At 37.4% G+C, this 22,317-nt stretch overlaps 1 protein-coding gene across 3 annotated transcripts in view; it reads right to left on the reverse strand.

Moving 5' to 3' along the window:
- ROCK1 (Rho associated coiled-coil containing protein kinase 1) overlaps window positions 1-22,317 on the reverse strand; it is a 138,208-nt gene that overhangs the window by 3,229 nt on the left and 112,662 nt on the right. For 2 of the 3 annotated variants that reach the window (XM_036320995.1, XM_036320994.1), the window contains exons 23-30: window positions 20,150-20,315; window positions 19,019-19,112; window positions 18,160-18,248; window positions 15,134-15,322; window positions 13,084-13,243; window positions 6,559-6,629; window positions 6,268-6,356; window positions 21-99 (exon numbers count right to left, since the gene is read on the reverse strand). In XM_036320995.1, the coding sequence (XP_036176888.1) occupies window positions 21-99; window positions 6,268-6,356; window positions 6,559-6,629; window positions 13,084-13,243; window positions 15,134-15,322; window positions 18,160-18,248; window positions 19,019-19,112; window positions 20,150-20,315 (937 nt within the window). The remainder of the gene's footprint in view (window positions 1-20; window positions 100-6,267; window positions 6,357-6,558; window positions 6,630-13,083; window positions 13,244-15,133; window positions 15,323-18,159; window positions 18,249-19,018; window positions 19,113-20,149; window positions 20,316-22,317) is intronic. The other variant, XM_036320996.1, reaches the window with a different exon arrangement.

Raw genomic sequence — 22,317 nt, forward strand, 5'->3', positions numbered from 1 at the left:
TATAATTTCATTATTTTTACCTGAAATATTTTAGGAATTTCTTCAGTTTCAGCTCTGTACACATCTCCTTGGGTTACAGGTCGAACATGAAACAATTTACTAAAATGGAAACAAATATGATATAGGCCATCATAAAAACTCATTTACACTAAAAGGTATAAACAAACATTTCTTAAAGAGAAATTAGTCATTAGAAAAATATAACTTAAAATCACAGTATCATTATACACCTATAAGAATCTGAAAAATAAAAATACTAACAAATCAAATGCTGATGAGGATGCAGAGAAACTAGATCACTCATGCAGTTGTAGTAGAAATGTAAAATTGCAGAGCCACTCTGGAAAAGAGGGTGGCCACTCCTGGGTCTTTACTCCAAAGAAAAATTTATTATCTATGTGAAAATCTATACAGGAATGTTCACAGGAGCTTTATCTATAATAGCCCAAAACTGGAAACAACCCAAATGAATGGTTAAACAAATGGTGGTACATTCAAACCATGGAATACAAAACTACTCTATTCAACAACTGAAAGAAAAAACTACAACTTGGATGGATCTCAGAGGAATTACACTAAGTGAAAGAAAACAATCCTGAAGTTTATATAGTATTTTATTCCATTTATGTAACATCCTTGCAATGATAAAATTATAGAGATGGAGAACATATTAGTGATTGCCAGGAATTAGGGAGGGATGGAAAAAAGGAGCTTCTTGTGACTATAAAAGGGTAACATGAGGAATCCCTATGATGGAACTGTTCTGTATATTGACTGTGGTGATGGTCATAAGAATCTATGCATGTGATAAGGGCATACAGATTAAAAAGAAAGAAGTAAAACTATTATTATTTGGAGATGACATGATTGTATATATAGAAAATCCCTGTGGAATAAAAAAAAAACTTTAAAAATAAGCGAATAACAAGATTAGAGGATTCAAGATCAATATATAAAAATAAATAGTGTTGGAACAACCAGATACTCATATGGAAAAACAACAACCAGATATTCATGGGGAAAAAACTAACTTCAACCAGTACCTCTTAAATTTTAGATCAATCTTAACTTAATTGTAAAACCTAGAACAATAAATTTCCTAGAAGGAAACAAAGAACACCTTCAACAATCTTTGGGCAGAAAAAAATTTCTTGGACAGATTACAAAACACAATAATTCTTTTAAAAAACTTGCTATATGGTCTCTGTTAAAAGGTACTGTAAAGGACAAGCACAGGAAAGCTAAGCACAGGGAAATATTTACACTACATATTTCTGTCACTGAATTTGTATCCATAATATATACAGAACTACAGATCAATATTAAAAAGATAAGCAACATAATTAAAAAATGGGCAAAAGCCTTGGAAACACTTAAGAAAATATATACAAATGGCCAATAAACACATAAAAAGATTCTTGGCATAATAAGTCATGAGAAAAATACATATTAAAACAATGAGATAGCATTTATATCAAATAGAACAGAAAAAAATCAAAGACTGACAACACCAAATGTTGGTGAGGATGTGGAGCAACTGAAACCCATACTACTGGTAAGTATAATGTAGTGTAAACATTTTTGAAAACTATTTGGTAGATTTTTTAAAAGATTAAACACAGGTTTACTCTATGATACAGAATTCCACTCCTAAAGTTCCTAAGAGGAATTTTCATAGCAGTCTAATTTCTAATAGTCCCAAACTGGAAGCAACCCAAATGTCTGTCAACAGAACAATGGATGAAAAAACTTAGATATATGCTTTCAATAGAATATTACTCAGCAATAAAAAAACAAAACAGAAATTGCTACACATAGTAAAACACTATGCTGAGTGAAAAAAGCCAGACAGTAAGGAGTATACACTGTATAATTCCATTTATATTGTAGAATAGGCAAAATTAATTTTAGTGATAGAATTCAGATTTTTAAAATTTTTTTAATTAATTTTTAGAGAGAGAGAGGAAGGAAGAGGGATAGAAACATCAATGAGAAACATCATTGATTGGCTGCCTCCTGCACACCCCCTACTGGAGATTAAGCCCACAACCTGGGCATGTGCCCTGACTGAGAATCCAACCAGAAACCTCTTGGTTCATGGGTTGATGCTCAACCACTGAGCAACACTGGCCTAGCTAGAATTCAGATTTTTAAAAACATGTTTTTATTTATTTTAGAGAGAGAGAGATACATCAATGTGAGGGAGAAACATTGATCCGCTGCCTCCTACATCTTCATCTATTAGGAATAGAGCCCACAACCTGGGCATGTGCCCTGACCAGGAATCAAACAGGTGACCTTTTGGTGCATGGGTGCTGGGGTCCAGCCCCAGCGGGTCCAGGGGTCCCCAAAGGTGTGGACGGAGTCGGCGAAGAAGGAATGACATGGAGGCAGCGTTCAGTTGATCAGCAGCCTAGCCAGGATCTCCAGCCAGGATCTCCAGCCAAGCTCTGGTCTGGATCTCCAGAGAGGTTCTGCTTCGGATCTCCAGCCAGGTTCTCTGTCCATGTTCTCTTGCTAGGTTCTCCAGCCAGGTTCTGTGTCCATGTTCTCTTGCTAGGTTCTCCAGCCAGGTTCAGTCACCAGGTTCTAGTCAGGTTCTCTTGCCATGTTCTATCCAGGGTCTGTAGCCAGGTTCTGTCTCTAGGTTCTTCAGCCAGGTTCTCTCGCTAGGTTGTGTCTCTAGGTTCTGTGGCCAGTTTCTGTCCAGGATCTTTTGCCATGTTCTCTCCAGCGAAGTTCTTCTGTCTCTAGGTTCTGTGTAGGTTCTGTCTTCTCTTGGTTCTGTCTTCTAAGTTCTGTATTTATACCAGTTGATTCCAATCCTATCAATCTCTATTTCAAAAGTTAGGGCGTTTCTAATCTCCATTCCAGGGAGTAAAGATTATGTAGCTTAAGCATGATTGTTCGTAGTTAAAGTGATTAATTACCCATCTGGCACTTAGTTAAGAGGTTTTATTCCCTCCCTAACTTCAGGGGAAAATCCCTACCTGGGGAAACAACCTTTCTCAGAGACCTTGGTTAAAACACATAGTGCCAAGAAGGTGAGCAAACATATTAAGAACAGTATGCCATATATGCCAGGTCCCTTGAAACAGCAAGGACGGATCGGCTCCCGGCACATGGGACTATGCTCAACTGATTGAGTGACACCGGCTAAGGCCAGATTTTTCTTCTTCTGAGAAGGGGCAAAGGTGAGATTTCTAGGATAATGGAAATGTTTGTTTTTATCTTGTTCTGAGTGGTGATTACATGGGTGTTTATAAAGTCACTGAACAGAACATTTAAGATGTATGCATTTTAATATATGAAAATCATACCTCAATAAAAAGGTAAAACAATTGATGCAGAAAAAGCATTTGACAAAATTTAACAACCTTTTTTGATAAAAACCCTCAGCAAAGTAGGAATAGAGGGATCATACCTCAACATAATAAAAGCCTTATATGACAAACCTACAACCAACATCATTACTCAATGGGCAAAAACTAAAACCATTTCACGTAAGAACAGGAAGAAGACAGGGATGCCCACTCTCATCGCTCCTTTTAGACATAGTATTGGAAGTGCTAGCTATAGTGATTAGACAAGAAGAAATAAAAGGCATCCAAATTGGAAAAGAAAAAGTAAAACTGTCATTACTCACAGATGACATGATATTGTACATAGAAAACCCTAAAGACTCCATCAAAAAACTACTAGACCTAATAAATGAATTCGGCAATGTAGCAGGAAACAAAATTAACACCCAGAAATCTATGACTTTTTTGTACACCAATAAAGAACTTACAGAAAGAGAAACTAAAAAAAAATCTCATTTACCATTGTAACAAAAATAATTAAGATACCAAGGAATAAACTTAACTAAGGAGGTAAAAGACATGTACTCGGAAAAATATAGGACACTGAAAACAGAGATATAGGAAGGCATAAACAAATGGAAGAATACACCATGTTCATGGATTGGTAGACTCAACATCATTAAAATGTCCATACTACCCAAAGCAATCTATAGATTCAATGCAATCCCCATTAAAATACCAACAGCATATTTCACAGATCTTCTTTATATAATCTATAGCACCTGTTATAAAACAGGAAGCAGTGCTAGGAAATGACTTTAGAATGAATACAAAGAAAAAAAACAAGCTTATTACAGGCCTCTTTGATCTGTTATTAGAAAACTAGAGGCCCGGTGCACAAAAATTTATGCACTCGCGGGGGAGGGGGGCCCCTCAGCCCGGCCTGTGCCCTCTCGCAGTCTGGGACCCCTTGGGAGATAACGCCCTGCTGGCTTAGGCCTGCTCCCAGGTGGCAGAGGGCAGGCCCAATCCCTAGGTGCAGCCCCTGGTCGGGCTCAGAGCAGGGCCGATTGGGGAGCTGGGGCGCCGCCCGGTCATGCACAGAGCAGGGCGATCAGGAGGTTGTGATGCCACCCTCAGTCACGCTCAGGGTAGGGCCGATTGGGGGGTTGGGGCACCATCCCCTGTCACACTCAAGGCAGGGTCGATGGGGAGGTTGTGGCGCCACCCCGTCACTCACAGAGCAGGGCCCATCAGGGGGGTTGGGGCTCTGTACCCTGTCACACACAGAGCAGGGCCAATCAGGGGGTTGGGGCGCTGCCCCCTGTCACGCACAGAGCAGGGCGGATCAGGGGGTTGGGGCGCCGCCACTGTCACACTCAGGGCAGGGCCGATGGGGAGGTTATGGCTCTACCCTGTCACACACAGAGCAGGGCCCGTGGGGGGGGGGGGGGGAGGGTTGGGGCGCCGCACCCTGTCACACACAGAGCCGCAGGGCGATCAGGGGGTTGGGGAGCTCCCCCCTATCAGGCACAGAGCAGGGCTGATCAGGGGGTTGGGGCGACTTCCCCGGTCATGAACAGAGCAGGGTGGATAGGGAGGTTGTGGCCCCGCCCCCTGTCACACACAGAGCCGCAGGGCGATCTGGGGGTTTGGGCACTGCCCTCTGTCACACTGATCCCGTGCCGGGAGGCCTCGCGGCTCCACTGATCCCGGTGCTGGGAGGCATATTACCCTTTTACTATATAGGGTAGAGGCCTGGTGCATGGGTGGGTGCCGGCTGGTTTGCCCTGAAGGGTGTCCTGGATCAGGATGGGGGTCCCCACTGGGGTGCCTGGCCAGCCTGGGTGAGGGGATGATGGCTGTTTGCAGCTGGTCACACACCCTTCAGGGTGGGGGGTCCCCACTGGGGTGCCTGGCCAGTTTGGGTGAGGGGCTAAGGCCTGCCAGTTTTCAGGCTGGCGGGTGACTGAAGCTCCCAACTACTCCTTTTTTTCTTTTTTTATTCTGGGCCAGCTTTAGCTTTGAGGCTTGGCTCCAGCTCTTAGGCCTCCGCTGCTGAAAGTAGGTTTCTGGCCTTTGCTTACAATGTTGCGATCCTGCTGGCTGAAGCCCGGCGGACTAAAGCAGGTTTCTGGGGTTTTGTTTAGCTTCTATATTTGTTACATAGTTGCTTAGAGTTGCAGCTCAGAGGCCTGCAGCGGCAGGTGGGGAACACTGGAGTCCTCCGTCACTGAAGCAAGCAAGCCTCATGTTATAGTTTCAAGCTGCCTGGCTGCCGGCCGCCATCTTGGCTGGCAGTTAATTTGCATATTGCCCTGATTAGCCAATGGGAAGGGTAGCGGTGGTACGCCAATTACCATGTTTCTCTTTTATTAGATAGGATAAGACATTTATATTTCCTTTTAAAAACTGATCACATGATCATATACATATTGAGATGCTTTTTGAACTTAGAACCAATAAACATTGAAATAAAAACTTTACATTAAATCTTACTTTAGAAAAATATGCTCTGTCTGGGTGGTTTAAATGGCTGGAGCATCTTCCCGTACACCAAAAGGTTGTGGGTTCAATCTCTGGGCAGGGTGTATGGAAAGCAACCAATCAATATTTCTCACATTGATGTTTCTCTCTTTCTCCCCCACTTCCTTTCTCTCTAAAATCAATAAATGTGGGTGATCATTTAAAAAACATATATTGTCTTTAGAATACGTAAGTCAGTTATGCAAAATTTTCTCTTTCACATTTTGTTCAAGATTTAATGTAAAGTTATTATTTAAATCTAAGAAAAAGAGAAAAGTGTGTAACATTGTTTCAATAAAATATAAACTAAATTATAAGTCTAAAAATAATTGATTACATATGTAATACTTTCAATAAAGAATTATTAAAAAAATAAAATTAAAATAATTATCATAAGTTAACACTCAATTGACTTAAAATTCAATCAAAAGCAACTTACTCTATGTCTAATACCATAGATGGATTGGATTGCTCCTTATCTTGTTCATCGTTATAAAATAAAATTTTTTTGCTGCTTACCACAACATACTGAAATGAGAAAAAAGAGGGAAGAGGTATAAGTTCAAGATTAACTTCGTTCAAAGTAATAGGCATATCTGCCATTACTGTCTAAATTATATTATATTAATCTAAAATCAATGCTAATAATCGGGCAGTTAATACAAGTTCTACACTTTAAAAGTAAATATATAACAAAATATTAACTGGAAAACAATGAGGCATAAGGTACCTGTTTCTTCCAGCCATATCGTTTGATATTTCCTCTATTTGGTATTGAAAGCCAACCTTCAATTCTTGACTCTAAGAGAAAAAGAATATATAATATTCAGTCTTAAATTCTAACAAAAGGAAAAGCTATTAACAAGTTGTCTGACAGCATGCAGCACAGGCATCTGAACACAGCTAAATGAATAAGTGCTATAATTTGCTCTTTCATGCTTCAATCACACAAATCAACTTTAATGGCCATACAAAGATTGCAGAAAAAAATTCCAAGCCACTTTTCCCATAAAATTAACATTTAGTACTCAATTACAAAAGTATGAAATAACAACAATAACCTTAAGAGCCAGGCAAGACTGGAATGGACTGCAGCTTAAATGGGATATGATACAGAAGACTATAAATATCATTTAACATTCATATAAAAATACTTAGCAAAAAAAATTATGCAGCAAGTAGAACAAATCAGAGCCATGATTTACACAAGAAAGAGCAAGCAAAAGTACAGAAGTGTCCTATTACTCACAGAAGATAAGAATAGAAGATAAATAAATAAGGAATGCAGGCAGAATCAACTAGATATAAAGAATAAGAGACAAGCATTTTATTTGTTTTCTCAGTACAATATTCTGATAAACTTTTTGGTAAAACACCCATAATAATTTCAATAAAAATGTCCAAATTTAGTTGGTGGGGTACTTAATTCTAGTGGTAAGTCCAATTACAATTCTTAATCAATCTAAAAAAGTACAAAGCCTTTTAACTAATTGTGGTACTAGAATTTAATAAATAGCAAAAGAACACAGAATTCAGTTGGTCAACCTTTAATATTTTAACCAGTTTGTACATACCAGAAATTCTAGACTAATTCTATCAAGGCATTTTATAGTAATTATTACTGCTGTTTAATTATAATTGTTTATTAGAAATATCTGCGAGAAAAAGACGATTCCATTAGATATGGTTATTTTATATCAGGTTAGATATAAGTGCATTTAATTGTTCTTACATATCTATTTTATATTTGAAACAACAAAAGAATAGAAAAGTAACCAAATTTAAAATACAATATTATAATGTGACGGATTATACCATGATCTAATCAGAATATATATATATATATATATATATATATATATATATATATCTTTCCACACAAAAGCTGTAAAAGAGCTCAGGTTTACATTAAAGGTAACAACAATAGATAACATTCACTGAACATTTATTTTTACCAAGTGCTTTACAAGTAATATCTCATCTAAAAATTTGTATAATCCCATGAATATAGGATATTATATTCCTAGAAATATAGGATAGGATAGGTTATACTATCATCTTCCATTTACAAATAAAGAGACTGAGGGTTAGCAAGGGGAACTGACTTGCCTAAGGGTACTCCTATCAGTAAATGCCAAAGCTCTAAGGCTTGCCTAGGCAGTCTGATTTCTGAGCTTATGTTCCTAGAGCACAATACTATTCTGTCCTTTAACAAGCTTTGAAGTTAATGGAATCAGGGTCACGTTCTTGTTCCAACTACTTCAATGTACTTAATGTCCTTTGCTTCTGTTATTCCCTTGCACTTGTTAAAGTAGAGGAAATAATGAGAAACTTCAGCTCAAAATGATCCTTCTTCCAGCTTTTTTCTTAGTTGCTGTTATTTAGTCAATCAATAATTATTTTGTTTCCTTAGGTAGTCCTTGGTAAGTTTTGAGAGTGCAGAGACCATAGCCTAATACTTTTATATACCCCACTGCATCTAACATATAGAGTGGGTACTTGATAACTATTTGTTGATTATTTTGCAATTCTGCTTTTTAAAAGTTAGCCAATTAAGTCATTCTCTGTAAATAATGGTTATACTTTAACAACCAAAGGGCAGTTTTATATTAAGTGACATGCAGAAGGCTGGTGATCATTCACAAATATTCTCTTAGAAAGGAAAGAGTTATTGCTAGGACAATTTTCCTCCAAAGTGCCAAAAATTGGACCGCTCATTCCTATCCTGAGATATTTAATACCAATAATTCCTCACTGAAAATAAAAGACACGAGAGCCATTGAAATCTTGACATTTATACAAAATTGTATATGCCAAAATACCCCCCTCAGTTATTTTTTTCTATGAGGATAAATGCCAAAAATATTTATTCTTTCTGGTTCTGAGTTTAGATTAACCCACCAGTGTTTTCTTTATTATATTTTCAATGAATTAGTACATATTATAACTTTATCTGTCATTTTAATATTCCTATAGAAATTTTATATACCAAAGTCATTTTATGAATCAAATAAGCCCAATTTTATATTTGTTGTAATTTAAATGAAGACATTTAGAGCTCACAAAAGGAACAGAGGATATGTGGTTTTTGCCAATTTAAAACAATAATGTTCTGGAAGAAAATTTTAGTTTTTCCTTCTGGTGAATTCTCTTCAGAGAAACAATTTAACAAATACACAATATATACTCAGCTATAATAATACATACATACTAGCTTCTCCTCTGTGTCCTTTGTTTAAAAAAAAATATGTTACTGATTTCAGAGAGGAAGGGAGAGGAAGAGAGATATAGAAACATCAATGATGAGAGAGAATCATTGATCACCTGCCTCCTACTGAAGATTGAGCCTGCAACCTAGGCATGTGCCCTGCCTGACCAGGGATCCACCTGTGACCTCCTGGTTCATAGGTCGACGCTCAACCACACCAGCCAGGCTATTTCCTTTCTTCTTAGATGCAAGTTAATATACCAGCTTTTAATATTATGACCACAATCATGACCACTTGTAATATAAGTGGCAATCTTAAAGTATAATGCAGTCAATTCCATCTTTTACATCACAGACACAGAAATCAGCTTCTCCAGATAAAGAAATGTTGAGGACTTCTAAATCTAGGTTATCATCAATAACATACTACAGAAGTACAAAAACAAGTAGGCACCACATTTTCTGTATTTGTAGAGCAACTTTAACTTACAAAAAAATTAGATGTGCATTACTGCAATATCAGCAATTGACTCCTTTACCCGAACAAGAGATAGAGAGACTAACTATATGTAAATTAATATTTAATATAGCCAATTTAAACATCAAAGCTAATCTCTGATGACTACCTAAGTTTACCTGGATAAACCATATACTGCTTAAGAAACAGAACTAGAAAACCATTCCAACATATTTTAATTATATTCAGAAGTGATATTAAAAAAATGAAATCAACCAATGCTTCAGAATTCAGATGCACTAATTATCTTCAAATCACCAGTTATATTTGGACAAAATCACAAACTCTCATATACTCAAATACTTGGAAGCACATCAAGAAATCTAACATTTAAAGGTTTAAATTGCACAACTTGAGATCAAGCTGGATGGAAAGAGAATGGTGCAAATAATCAATAAAATATAATGAATATTAGTGGAGTGTTGATAGCAAGTGTTTTTCCTAATGCTTCATCTACTTTTATATTCTTAGGTCAATAGTTACAAAACAAGGAAAGACAAAAAGAAAGGAGAGACATTTATTACATTAGTCTTTGTGTCATCTAGACAATAGGCAAACCTTAACCCTAAAGGTAATCTTTATATTTACACAGTGTACTGGGCTACAACCTGTCACAAAAACAAAAGAAGGATAAAGACATAAAAGAAATAAAAGGAGTGCTTTTAAGAACTTCAAAGGGTTATAAGTCAGAGGAGGAGTAATGATTTTTTTCTACGCTTTTACGAATTGGGAACTTAGATTTAATCTAGTTAATGATAAGACGTCTACTAAGATTATAGAAGCTGAAATTTAGATACACATGATAATTAAATAAGATTTTTTATATTAAATGATCAAATCTAAAAGAAATAATTAAAGTCATATATAAGTACATCTACCCAACTACTTAAAAAAGAACATTCTGCCGAACTAAAAATATGATCCATATTTCAAAAGGCTTTTAACTGTTAAGTAAACTATTTCATTTAAAGTCCTTTCTTTTTTTAGTCTATATTTTAAATCCATTTACTAATTTTCTAAAATAAGTAAAATTAATCGTTAGTCATTACCTTTGAAAAATCTTACAGATACCTGAATGATATATAACTCTTTAATATTAAGAATAAAGTAAAAATTCTTTAACAATTCTTTCTATATATGACTACAAACCTTAAACTTTATTTGCAAGGGACCATTTTTAGGCATCTAGAAAATGGTGGGTTTAATACTGATTTTCAATTTACTAGCAAAATATATAACAGAGAAGGTAAAATAATACTGATAAAGATTATCCATTAATTTCTACCTTCAATATGAAAATCAAGTGTACAACACTGTAGAGATCTTTATAAATTTTAAAACTAAGAACACAGTAATAGAGAAAGAGGCACCTTAGTTTCCTTTTATAGCAATGGGACAGGCCACCAGTACTTTTAATTTTTTCCCCTCACTCAGTTTGGACTTTGAAATAAAAACAAAATTTCTGAACATACTCAGCTATTTTAAGTAATAAATTCAGCGTGGAGCCAGTAGAAACTGTTATAAATCTCTTTGTTGACTGACTCCGAAGTGGGTTTATTAGATCTGGATTCTGAAATCTAAATGGATTCCTAACCTAAGTCTGCCAATCAAACCATCTGATGATCCTTTGAGTTTAGCCTTCCTAAATAAGCCAGGATAGAAGATAAAACTCATCACCTTCCTCTTTTTATTTATTTTTTTGAATCCTCATTTGAGGACATGCTTTTCATTGATTTTAGAGAGAGAGAGAGAAAGCGGTAGCTAGGGTTGAGGGTGGTAAAAAGGGAGGGAGGGAGGGAAGAAGAGAGAGAGAGAGAGAAACATTGATGAGTTGCCTCCCACACCTGTCTGATCAGGGATTGAACCCACAACCTGGGTATGTGCCCTGACTGGGAATCGAACCTATGACCTTTCAGTTTATAGGACGACACTCCAACCAACTGAGCCATACCAGCCAGGGCTCACCTTCCTCTTTTTTCAAGTCCCCCAAACTCATCTTTCAATTCAAAACTTCTAAATAGATCAGTCTCTGAAATGTTTCATTTAATGCAAAGAAAACCAAGGCACACATAAGACATTATAAACAAAGTTAAAGGGAAATGAGGGGAATAAAGAAAAAAAAAACCCCAAACTGGTCAGGATATTTAACCTACACTAAATTCAGTTCAACAATGGAAAGAATGTACCCAAACACCTCTAAAAGTCAACTCTTATAAATGAATAAGTCCAACTTTAGAAAGATGTTCAAACAACAACTGAAGCTGGAGATTCCTTTTAAATCCAAAGTGGTCCTTTGATAAAAATATGCACCTACAAGTTTCTAAATAGACAGAAGGTTTCAGAGAGCCAAAAATGAGAAAAGAGAAGAAATTTCTTGACCATTGGAATAAGAAATATTCACTCCCTGTTCTATCCTTCCAAGTATCTGATTTTGAGCTAGCAAAGCTACAAAAGAATGGGGACAGGGATTATATGGTATACAAATAAGAGCTGAATTTCCTTCCCACATTTAGTCCCACTTTCTTGGCCAAGAATGACAACATAAAAATTTTCTAAGTAGTTAATCAAGTTTCTTATATCAAGTAATATCAGTTAAAATAACATCCTTATAATATCGAACATGTTGCTTCATAAATATCTTTGTATTCATGCATTATTCAGGAAATATACTAATTAAAATATTTTCAAGTTTATGACCATGTAAACAAAACTTCCAAACCTTGATCTAAGAATGTATAGTATGCCAAATGTGTGTGAATGCCTTTAAAATTTGTAATGCATATTTTAATACACATATATACATATATAATAAATATATAAGCTATTTACTTAATTTGTTATTTGAACCTGTAATATGTATATTGATCATCTCTTTTAAAAAGACATGTACGCACAGACAGCTTGCACTACATTTAACCCAAGAATGAAGCTGTGTTTATTTTTAAAATGATTCTCCACTGGAGAAAAGAAGACAGAAAAAAGTCTGAAGTCCTAGCTATGCACTGTCTTTACTTGACTCCCTGCCTCCTGTCCACATCTTCTAACCCTTTTTATCTATTTCTCTAAATGTTAAACTTAAAGTCTGACTTTAAGAAGCATTAGGTATGCTTCTATATAGGGCTGCTGTGGTTCTGATTAAGTACAGTTCTTAGTTTTAGCACAAAAATACAAAAAAAAATTAAAGAGCTGCTACTCATGAAACATACAGTTCTCTTTAGGAGAGGTGCTGCAGCAGCTTTAACTTTCACCTTGAAGTCAGGCTGCTTAAAATAGGTTCATAAAGTTCTTCAGGTTTCTATTCAGATATACCCTCTCAGATCTATTATAACAGCCTAACATTGCTTATGACTGATTCTATTCCATAAAATGCACTAAGGATACAAATACTAAGAGACTGGCTATCAGAAACAAACTCCTTCTTAAGGATCCATGGACAAAATGACAAGAGGCGGAATACCAAATGAAAGAAATACACATTAATTCCCATGACATTTAAGCAAACTTGAATGAAGTAATAGAAATATTCTTACCTGGAAGGTTTCCATCAGTTTCATCAGCACTAGGAAAACTAGCAACACTCGTAGAATCCGAAAGGTCCAGAAGTTTAGCACGCAATTGCTCGATATCACTCTCTTTGCTGGCCAACTGCATCTGAAGCTCATTCTTATGTGTACATTCTTCTACCAATTGCTATTTTTGAAAAATACCAAGATAATATAAACAGTCAAGAATAAATTTCCAACATTAGAAATTAAAAATTAATGGAACTATAAATAAGTAATCTAAAGTGGCAAAACTGAAAAATTTACTGAAAACTTCATGAATGTTTACTATTACAGATTTTGATCTGACTATAAAAATGCAAGTTCTCTTCCTCAGGAGCACATTGTTTGGTTAAGCTCCTTTTTTCCTTGCTTTAAATGAGTACTTTTTAAAAATACAAAGCATCAAAAAACAAACAAAAAGACACTTGTTAATAGAAAATGCTTTTGGGGGGTTCCAAATGAAATAGTTTAAAGGGTACAGAAAGCTTCTCAGTACAGTAAGATTTTTAAATGAAAGAGTCAATGCTTGGATCTAAATTTAAGACCAGAGACCATGTTCTCAACTTTGTGCTATTAACAATCAAGGACATATCAAAAAATTAAGTTTGACATTGTGATTTCAGAAAAGTGAGTCCTAATTGGAGAAAATGAATACACCAAATATATAAAATATAGCTCCAATAACCAAACCTATATCCCAATTATAGTCACTACTAGAGGCCCAGTGCATGAATTTGTGCATGGGTGGGGTCTGGCCGGCCCAGCCGCAATCGGGGCAAATTGGGGCTGGGCCTATCGGGAGGAGGAGATGGTGGGAGGCTGGCCAGCCAGCCCACCCAAATCAGGGCCCAATCAGAGCTGGACAGGCTGGGGGAAGGGGCCACAGGCAATTGGCCGGTGGGCCCCGTCCCCAATTGGGGTTGGGGGACCAATTGGGGGTGGGGCAGGCCATGGGGAGGGCTGTGGATGGTGGGTCGACTGGCCCTGCCCCCAAATGGGGCAAGGGGTGGTAATCGGGGGGCCAGTGGCCTTGGGTAAGGGGGGGCCGATCTGGGGTGGGGCTGGGCCAGGGGGTGGGGCTGCAGGAGGTTGGCCACCCAGACCCGCCCCCTATTGGGGTGGGGGAGTGCGATCAGGGGTGGGCTGGCTGGGGGGGAGGGGCTGTGGGCCTATTGTGGTGAGGCGGTCTGATAGGGGACAGGGCTGGCCCGGGGGAATGGAGGGGGTGTTTGGCTGTAGGCCCGCTCTTGATCGGGGCAGGAGAGTCTGATCAGGGGCAGATAGGCAGGGGGTAGGGGCTGCAAGGTTGACTAGCCGGCCCCACCCCCGATCAGGTGGTTCGCTGGCCACAGTGGACATCAGAGCAACAGGTTGTTATGGTTGTTATGGCCATTATGGTCGCTGGCTTTTTACATATATAGACTAGGCCCAGTGCACAAAATTCGTGCACTGGGTGGGGGGAGGGGGTGTCCCTCAGCCCAGCCTGCACCCTCTCCAATCTGGGACCCCTCGAGGGATGTCCGACTGCCCTCTCACAATCCGGGACTACTGGCTCCCAACCGCTCGCCTGCCTGCATGCCTGCCTGATTGCCTCTAACCGCTTCTGCCTGCCAGCCTGATCACCCTCTAACCACTCCCCTGCCGGCCTGGTCGCCCCCAACTGCCCTCCCCTGCTGGCCATCTAGTGTCCACATGGGGGTGGCCATCTTGTATGTTGGAGTGATGATCAATTTGCATATTACCTCTTTATTAGGTAGGATAATACCAGCCATATCTCAATTTCAGCCTAAAACCAAAGAGCAGATGCTAATGGGTAAAAATTACTCAAGATATAATGGTTAATAGACAATATAGCATCTTTCTATTTTTTCAAGGTCATGGTTCATATTAAGGTAATAATAAATTGTGGAGAGTATAAACCAAAATATGCATTTTTATATGAAAAATCAAATATAAACAAAATAGATAATATGCATATTCAGCAATAATAATTTAAGAAAATAACCCTACATGTGCATACACACACAAACCTTACCGCTTGCATGTCATTCAGTTCCTTCTGATGTTTCACTACCATCTGGTTGAATTTCTCTCTTTCTTGGTTGAGTTCTAGTTGTAGCTTTCGGTTTTCCTTTTCTTTCTTCCTCAAATCCTGCGTATTAGCTTTCTTTCTATCAATTTTAAAGTCTTTTCGATTCATTATTTCTGCCAACTTGTTAACAGCCTATTAAAATATTAAAATATTATCAGTAAGAATTTCAGTGTAGCCATCCAATTTAAATTTCCACTAAAAATGTACTTTTTCTTCGAAATCAGGAAGGAGGACTTTTTTGTGCATAAAAATTAGGATAACCTAATGAAAGTTGGGACATGATAATTGGTAGCACAAGTAGCAACAATTACTGACTTATCTCATTGCTCAAATGTAAAAACCAGATAAGCTTGAAAAAGTCATTTATCATTCAACAATTATCCAGCACTTATTATACTGTATGTAGGTACTCTGCTAGGTACTAGATATAAAGATGGTAAATACAGGTATGCACCAAAGCATTTCAGTAGAGTGGTAAGAAGAAAGAGGCATGTAAGGGTACTATAGCAGCAGTACCTAACTGAGAGTTGGAGAAGTAAGGAAGGCTTCCTCAAGGACCTGCATATGTGTCCACACGTTCTTAAGAGACAAAGAGAAGGTGTATAAGCAAAAAAATGGTATGAAGGAGGGGAAGCAAAGATGGCATTACAATCAGAGGAAGCAGTACATGGCAAAAAGGCCCAAGATAGGTTTTTTCCCCCTTTCGACAAGTAGGAAAGTAGGCGATAAGGCAACCTGAACAGGCCACACTGAGACCCTTTTGAAAGTGAAAGGAAATGTAAATATATACTTGAGGATAACATCTTTTACCAGATGAAAAAAATATCTTCAAAAGGAGAACTGTTAAAAGCATGTGAAATTAGCTACAGAAATTGTAAAACGTAGTCATGGTATACTTGTTCCTTAAGTAATGTTAAATAAAAGATTGTCCATTAACATAGAAAAAAAAAGTCCTAACCACTATCATTGCCATGTAGATAAGGTTCCATCTAGGATGAGGAGCTCTCGAATAATTTGTTTAATGCAGTAAAAGCTTACTTCATTAAATTTATAAATGAATATTTGTTTTTTTCTAATCATAAATCTAACATATTATAAAAAAATCAAATACAGAGATATACTAAAGTGGAAAGCCTTTGTAATAAATATCATCCCCTCAAAGACCATCTCTCCTAACGCCTTTTCTTTTATTCTGCTGGGTATATATATCCTTCTAGATCAGGGGTGGGCAAACTTTTTGACTCAAGGGCCACAATGGGTTCTTAAACTAGACCGGAGGGCCGGAACAAAAGCATGGATGGAGTGTTTGTGTGAACTAATATAAATTCAAAGTAAACACCATTACATAAAAGGGTACGGTCTTTTTTTTTTTTTAGTTTTATTCATTTCAAACTGGCCGGATCCAGCCCGCAGGCCAAAGTTTGCCCACGGCTGTTCTAGATGTTTCTCTATGTATATAAGTAGATTACATATAAATGTAAACATACTTCATTTATTTTCCTTTGCATTCCACTGTATGGATGTATCATGATTTATTAACCCTTTTCGGTCCAACATGGAGGATGACTCGACAGACCAGGCGCTAGGAGCAGGTCCAACGTCGAGCAATAAGAACATTAAAAAGTTCAACATTCAATCCCATCAATTAATTTGGACCAGACTGTTTGAATTCCAAAAATAACATTGGACCACAAAGGGTTAATAGTACACTGATGGGTGATTGGGTTATTTCTATTTTTTTACTCTTAAAGCATATAAATAAACTTTCCCTACGTTCACTGGTGCCAAAGCTGAGTATCATTTAAATCTGCCCATCTGACTGTCAAAAAGATACCTCATTTTAATTTCTATTTCTTTATTATTGTGGTTGAGCTTTTCAAAGAACTTTACTGTTTCTTTTTCTCTCAAATGTCCCTTCTTCTTCTTTTCTATTAATCTGTCTTTTTCTTATTTGAAGACGTTCTTTATATATTTACCTATATTTGCTGTAAATATTCTTCCTAGTTTTTTTTCCAACTTATGCAGTTTTGGCTTCACAGAACTATATTTTTATGTAATGAATGTCAACCTTTTTTTTATACTCTGTTTGGTATAAAGGTAAGAAAAACCTCCACTGAAAAATTTTCAACAGATAATAAGTACATTTTTGGAAGATTAGTTTCAACATAAAGGATTATTAAGAGGGAGAGTGCACTAGTGGTAGAAAATATATATTTTACAGTAAAAATCATCTGAGGTACACAGTACCTTATAAAGAACTTAAACTATTGGATACCTTTATAAAATGACAGGATATCAAGTTTTACTGTTAAAAAATCTGATTTAGCTGCAGCATTAAGTACAAAGTATTATATCCTCCCCTATAATTTCTTATTTATTCCCAATTCTTCTCTCTTGGCTTCAATGTTTTCCTTTCATTAAATTTTCCAACTGTAAATTAGAGTCTTCTGTACAAACTACAACATTCTTTCTAGTCAAATGACTAGACAAACTAGCTTTCTTAACTCAATTGAAATCCTATTTCCTGAATAAATCTTCTTTATTTAATGAAGAAAAACTATTGCATTATTTGTTCCAATGAAAAGCCTGACTCTTATACCCTCATTTTTTTTGTTTTTTTTAATCCTCACCCAAGGATATTTTATTTTCCAATGATTTGCAGAGGGAGTGGAAGGGAAGGAGGAGGAGAAGAGAAAGAGAGAGAGAAACATCCATGTGAGAGAGACATATCTACTAGCTGCCTTCCACATGCACCCCTGCTGGGGTTGGGGAATCTGCAATCGAGGTATGTACCCTTGACCGGGAATTGAACCCAAGACTTCTTGGTCCATAGGCAGATGCTCTAACCACTGAGAAAACCGGTCAGGGATTACACTCTCAGTTTTAAGAAAAAGTGCATAAAAAGCAAATATTAACTTCTGAATACTCAATACTCAAATATAAACATGGAAAAGGCTGAGCACATGTACCTGTGTTTTAAGGGTTCGTTCTGTGTTGATATTCTTTTCAAAGGCAGCCTTAAGATTACTGATCTCCTCCTCTTTCTTCAGTTTATAATCTGTCAACAATTTATATAAAATATTATTGTATGGCATTAATTACTTTAATTTCTGCACAGCAAATCAGCAATGTAATACAAATAAATAATACAATAATCCTATATAATAAAGAGGTAATATGCAAATTAACCCTCATGCCCTTATAAGATGGTTGTCTATGACCAGGCTGGCAGGGGGGTTAGTGAGGGATGACCAAACGACTGAACAGCAGGCTGCATGGGGCGACCAGGCCGGCAGGGGGGCCATTGGGGATGACCTGGTTGGCAGTGGGGGGCAGTTAGGGCGCGACCAGGCAGGCAGCCAGGTGAGCAATTAGGAGCCAGGATTGTGAGAGGGATGTCCAACTACCGGCAGGGATCGGGCCTAAACCAGCAGTCAGACATCCCCCGAGGGGTCCTGAATTGAAGAGGGTGCAGGCTGGGCTGAGGGGATGAATTTTGTGCACCGGGACTCTAGTTAATGAATAATAATACAAGAATAAACTCTTTCGCATACTCACAACTGTAAAACTACTTTTGCCCACACTGTATATACACTGTGAAAGGATTCCTCTCTTCCCCATTGAGTTAACATATCCATCACCTCACAGATTTACCTTATTTATTTATTTTTTAAGAGTGAGAATATTTAAGTTCTACTAAAATAATTCTTAAGGCTAAAGAAGTTATTAACATATGAAAACAAACATTTCTAAAACATAAATGTAAACAGCTAAAGATTTACTCTGAACTAATGTTATGCTTAAAAACATAAAAAAAACCCTACATACCTTCCTCTGATTTCCTCATTTTATCAGTTAGCTCTTCATTTTCTTTTCTTAATAATTCAACATCTTTGGTTAGCATGCTGTTCATTTCCTCAAGCTAAATAAAGCACACAAAAGTTTAAGCTATAATCTCTTTGTTAGTCTTATATTTAAAGCAATAGACTTTAAAAAAATACTTTCTTTTTTCCCTAAATGAAAACAGATCTGTCATTGCTTAACTATAAATATGCCTGGTTTCCAGTTTAAAATATGTAATTTTAATTAAATTAAAATAGTTAAAAACAATTGTTAGCTTCCAAAAATTATTTCAGAGAGTGTGTGTGTATGCATGCAAATACACATTTGTATACACATGAATAAAAGGAAAAAAAGTGTAATGGAAAGAAAACTAAACTGGAAACTAGACAATTTCCATTTAGTTTTCTAGCTTTTTTTTTTAATATATATATTTTATTGATTTTTTACAGAGAGGAGAGAGAGAGTTAGAAACATGGATGAGAGAGAAACATCAATCAGCCGCCCCCTGCACATCTCCTACTGGGGATGTGCCCGCAACGCAGCTATATGCCCTTGACCGGAATCGAACCTGGGACCTTTCAGTCCGCAGGCCGACGCTCTATCCACTGAGCCAAACCAGTTTCGGCTAGTTTTCTAGCTTTGTGATCCTTCTGAGTCTCAGTTCCTTCACCTTAACGATAATGAACATGACAATTTAAAATGTTTGATTGATTACTTTTAGACTTTTATTCATCACTCTATGTAGATTATTTAATTTTATCTTCATAAGAATTCTGAAGAGTAGTATTATTTCTATTTTATAGATGAAGAATCTGAGGCTTGGAGAAGTTAATCGGTTCCAATGTATGAAAATAATACAACAAATGAACTAAAACTAAGCATTTCTTCACATAAAACATTTTAACATCTATAGCCAAATGGAGAGAAAAAAAAATCCAATACAATGAATACAATTTCAATTCCTAATAATTTTGTTTTGAGTTACATAAATTATTTTATACATAGTACAGATTGACCACTGTAAACATGCATGCACACACACTCACATCCTAAACTTTAAGATGTAACCTATTTTGATTTAAAATTTTAATCATATAATCTCCTATCACCACTTACCCGACTAACAGTGTGATCTTTATCTATAATCTCTTGTCTATTTCTTGAAGCAGCTTTCTTGCTTTCTTGGGTCAATTCAAAGTACTGTTCTTCTAAAAGCCCTCGAGCCAGCTGCTCAGACTCAGCTTTTGTTTCTGCTAGATCCAGCTGAGTAGCAAGAGTTTCTCTGCAATACATTTGTAAGAGAAATGGATACAAATAAACGCTTTACTATTGCACAGTAATTGCCATGAACATTCTTATAGTTGACGAAATCACGTGAGCTGGTATGTCTTCTTTGAAAGGGTGGCTGAGCTCAAAATCAACTCTTCTAGAACCTGAGATTTAGCACATCTTACATCCAACTACTATTAGAGAACCTGAGCCATCCTTTTTTTTAATTGACTTTTTTTAGATAAGGAGGAAGGGAGGGAGGGAGGAAGGCAAGGAAGAGGAGGGAAGGAGAGCCGGAGGGAGGATAGAGAGATACATTGATTAGTCACCTCCCGTATGTGCCCCGACTGGGGATTGAACCCAAAACCTAGGTATGTGCCCTGATCAGAAATCGAAACCATAACCTTTTGGTGTACAGGATGACACTCCAACCAACTGAGCTTCCCAGCCAGGGTAGTAAAGAACTCTTTAATATTTAATAATTAATAATCTGCTATTGTGCTTAACTAAGAAAAAATAAAGCAATGGCAAGTAGTCTACTTTTGAAAAGGAATTTGTTGTGGATTTGGAATGGAAGGTAGCATGGCACAGGGGAAAAATCACTGGCTTGTAAATCAGGCCAAACCTTAAGCCCTTATCTCTGTTCTTCCCTCCCTCCCCCCTTTAATCTTTATTGTTGAAAGTATTACATAGGTCCTCATTTTTTTTCCTCATTAACCTCCTCCAGCCCGCTCCCCCTTATCCCTGTTCTATCACTAACTAATTGACAGGGACAATGGACAAGTTCCTTACATTTCCAGAGCTCAACTTAATCAACTCTGTAAAATAAGAGAGTTAAACTAAATTATTTTTGAGGTCTCTCCCAGCTCTGAAATTCAATGAGATTATAAAGTCTTATGAAAAGATTTACAAACCACTATAACCTATTCTAGAAAAACTTCTTGAGAATTACTTTTAAGTCTTCAGAACTGACATTCAGATCAGGACCAGATCATTTCAGTTTGCCTGATCTTTTTTCCCAAAGAGCCTCTCTTCAATAAGCTATTCTGGTCATGATTGTGCGTTCTGTATATATCAGGCCCAATAAATGAATGCTTTCCACCTGTTTTGTACTAAGGAAGTGATGAAAATTTGAATTTTCTGTCTCAGGCCTAAGGAGAAAGAGATACTGTAATAACTAATATATATATCTTCTTACCTAATAATAGACAAACATGTAAATTGACCGTACCTTCGTTATGTTAACCAGCCAATCAGGAGAGTGCAAATTAACCTAACAAATATGGCGGTTAATTTGCATACGTAGGCTCCAAGCGTTGGAGCGAAGCCTGACAGCCCCGGGGCCAGGGCTGGCGGAGCAGCGAAAGCCTCATGGCCGCGGGGCTGGCGGGGCAGCGAAAGCCTCATGGCCGCGGGGCTGGCGGGGCAGCAAAAGCCTCACAGCCACGGGGCCAGGTCCGGCTGGAGCCTGGCCAGCGCGAAGGCCTGGGTGCCGGAGGAAAACCGGTGGCCAGCAGCCAGGGGAATGGAAGGCCTATTGCACAAATCTCTTCGTGCAACAGGCCTCTAGTGTGTGTGTGTGTGTATGTATTCTTTCATTTGTTCAGCAAATATTTATCTGAATGCTAGCATGTGCCAAACCCTGTTCAAGGAATTAAGGCATGCAACAGAAATACAATTTCTGGTCTTAGAAAGCATACATTATTAGGGTGATACAGACAATTTACAAAAATGAAGTAATATACAGTATGCCAGAGAAGAATAAAATAAAATAAAAAGATGGAAGAATGTGGTTGCTACATAAAATGTGGTCATTCTTTTGAAGTCCTTTCTGCTCAGATTCATTTGAGAAGAGATATGAAATAAGAGAGTAAGCCATGTAGATAGCTGGGAATACAGTGTTTGGGCAGAGGAAACATCTAATAACAGATGCCCTAAGGTTGGTCTAAAGGAAGCTAATGTGAGTAGAGTGAGAGATGGGTAAAAGTTGTGAGAGACATGGCAAGAGAAGGGGA

This window comes from Myotis myotis, unplaced genomic scaffold, assembly GCF_014108235.1.
Source record: "Myotis myotis isolate mMyoMyo1 unplaced genomic scaffold, mMyoMyo1.p scaffold_m19_p_9, whole genome shotgun sequence".
Lineage (NCBI taxonomy): Eukaryota > Metazoa > Chordata > Mammalia > Chiroptera > Vespertilionidae > Myotis > Myotis myotis.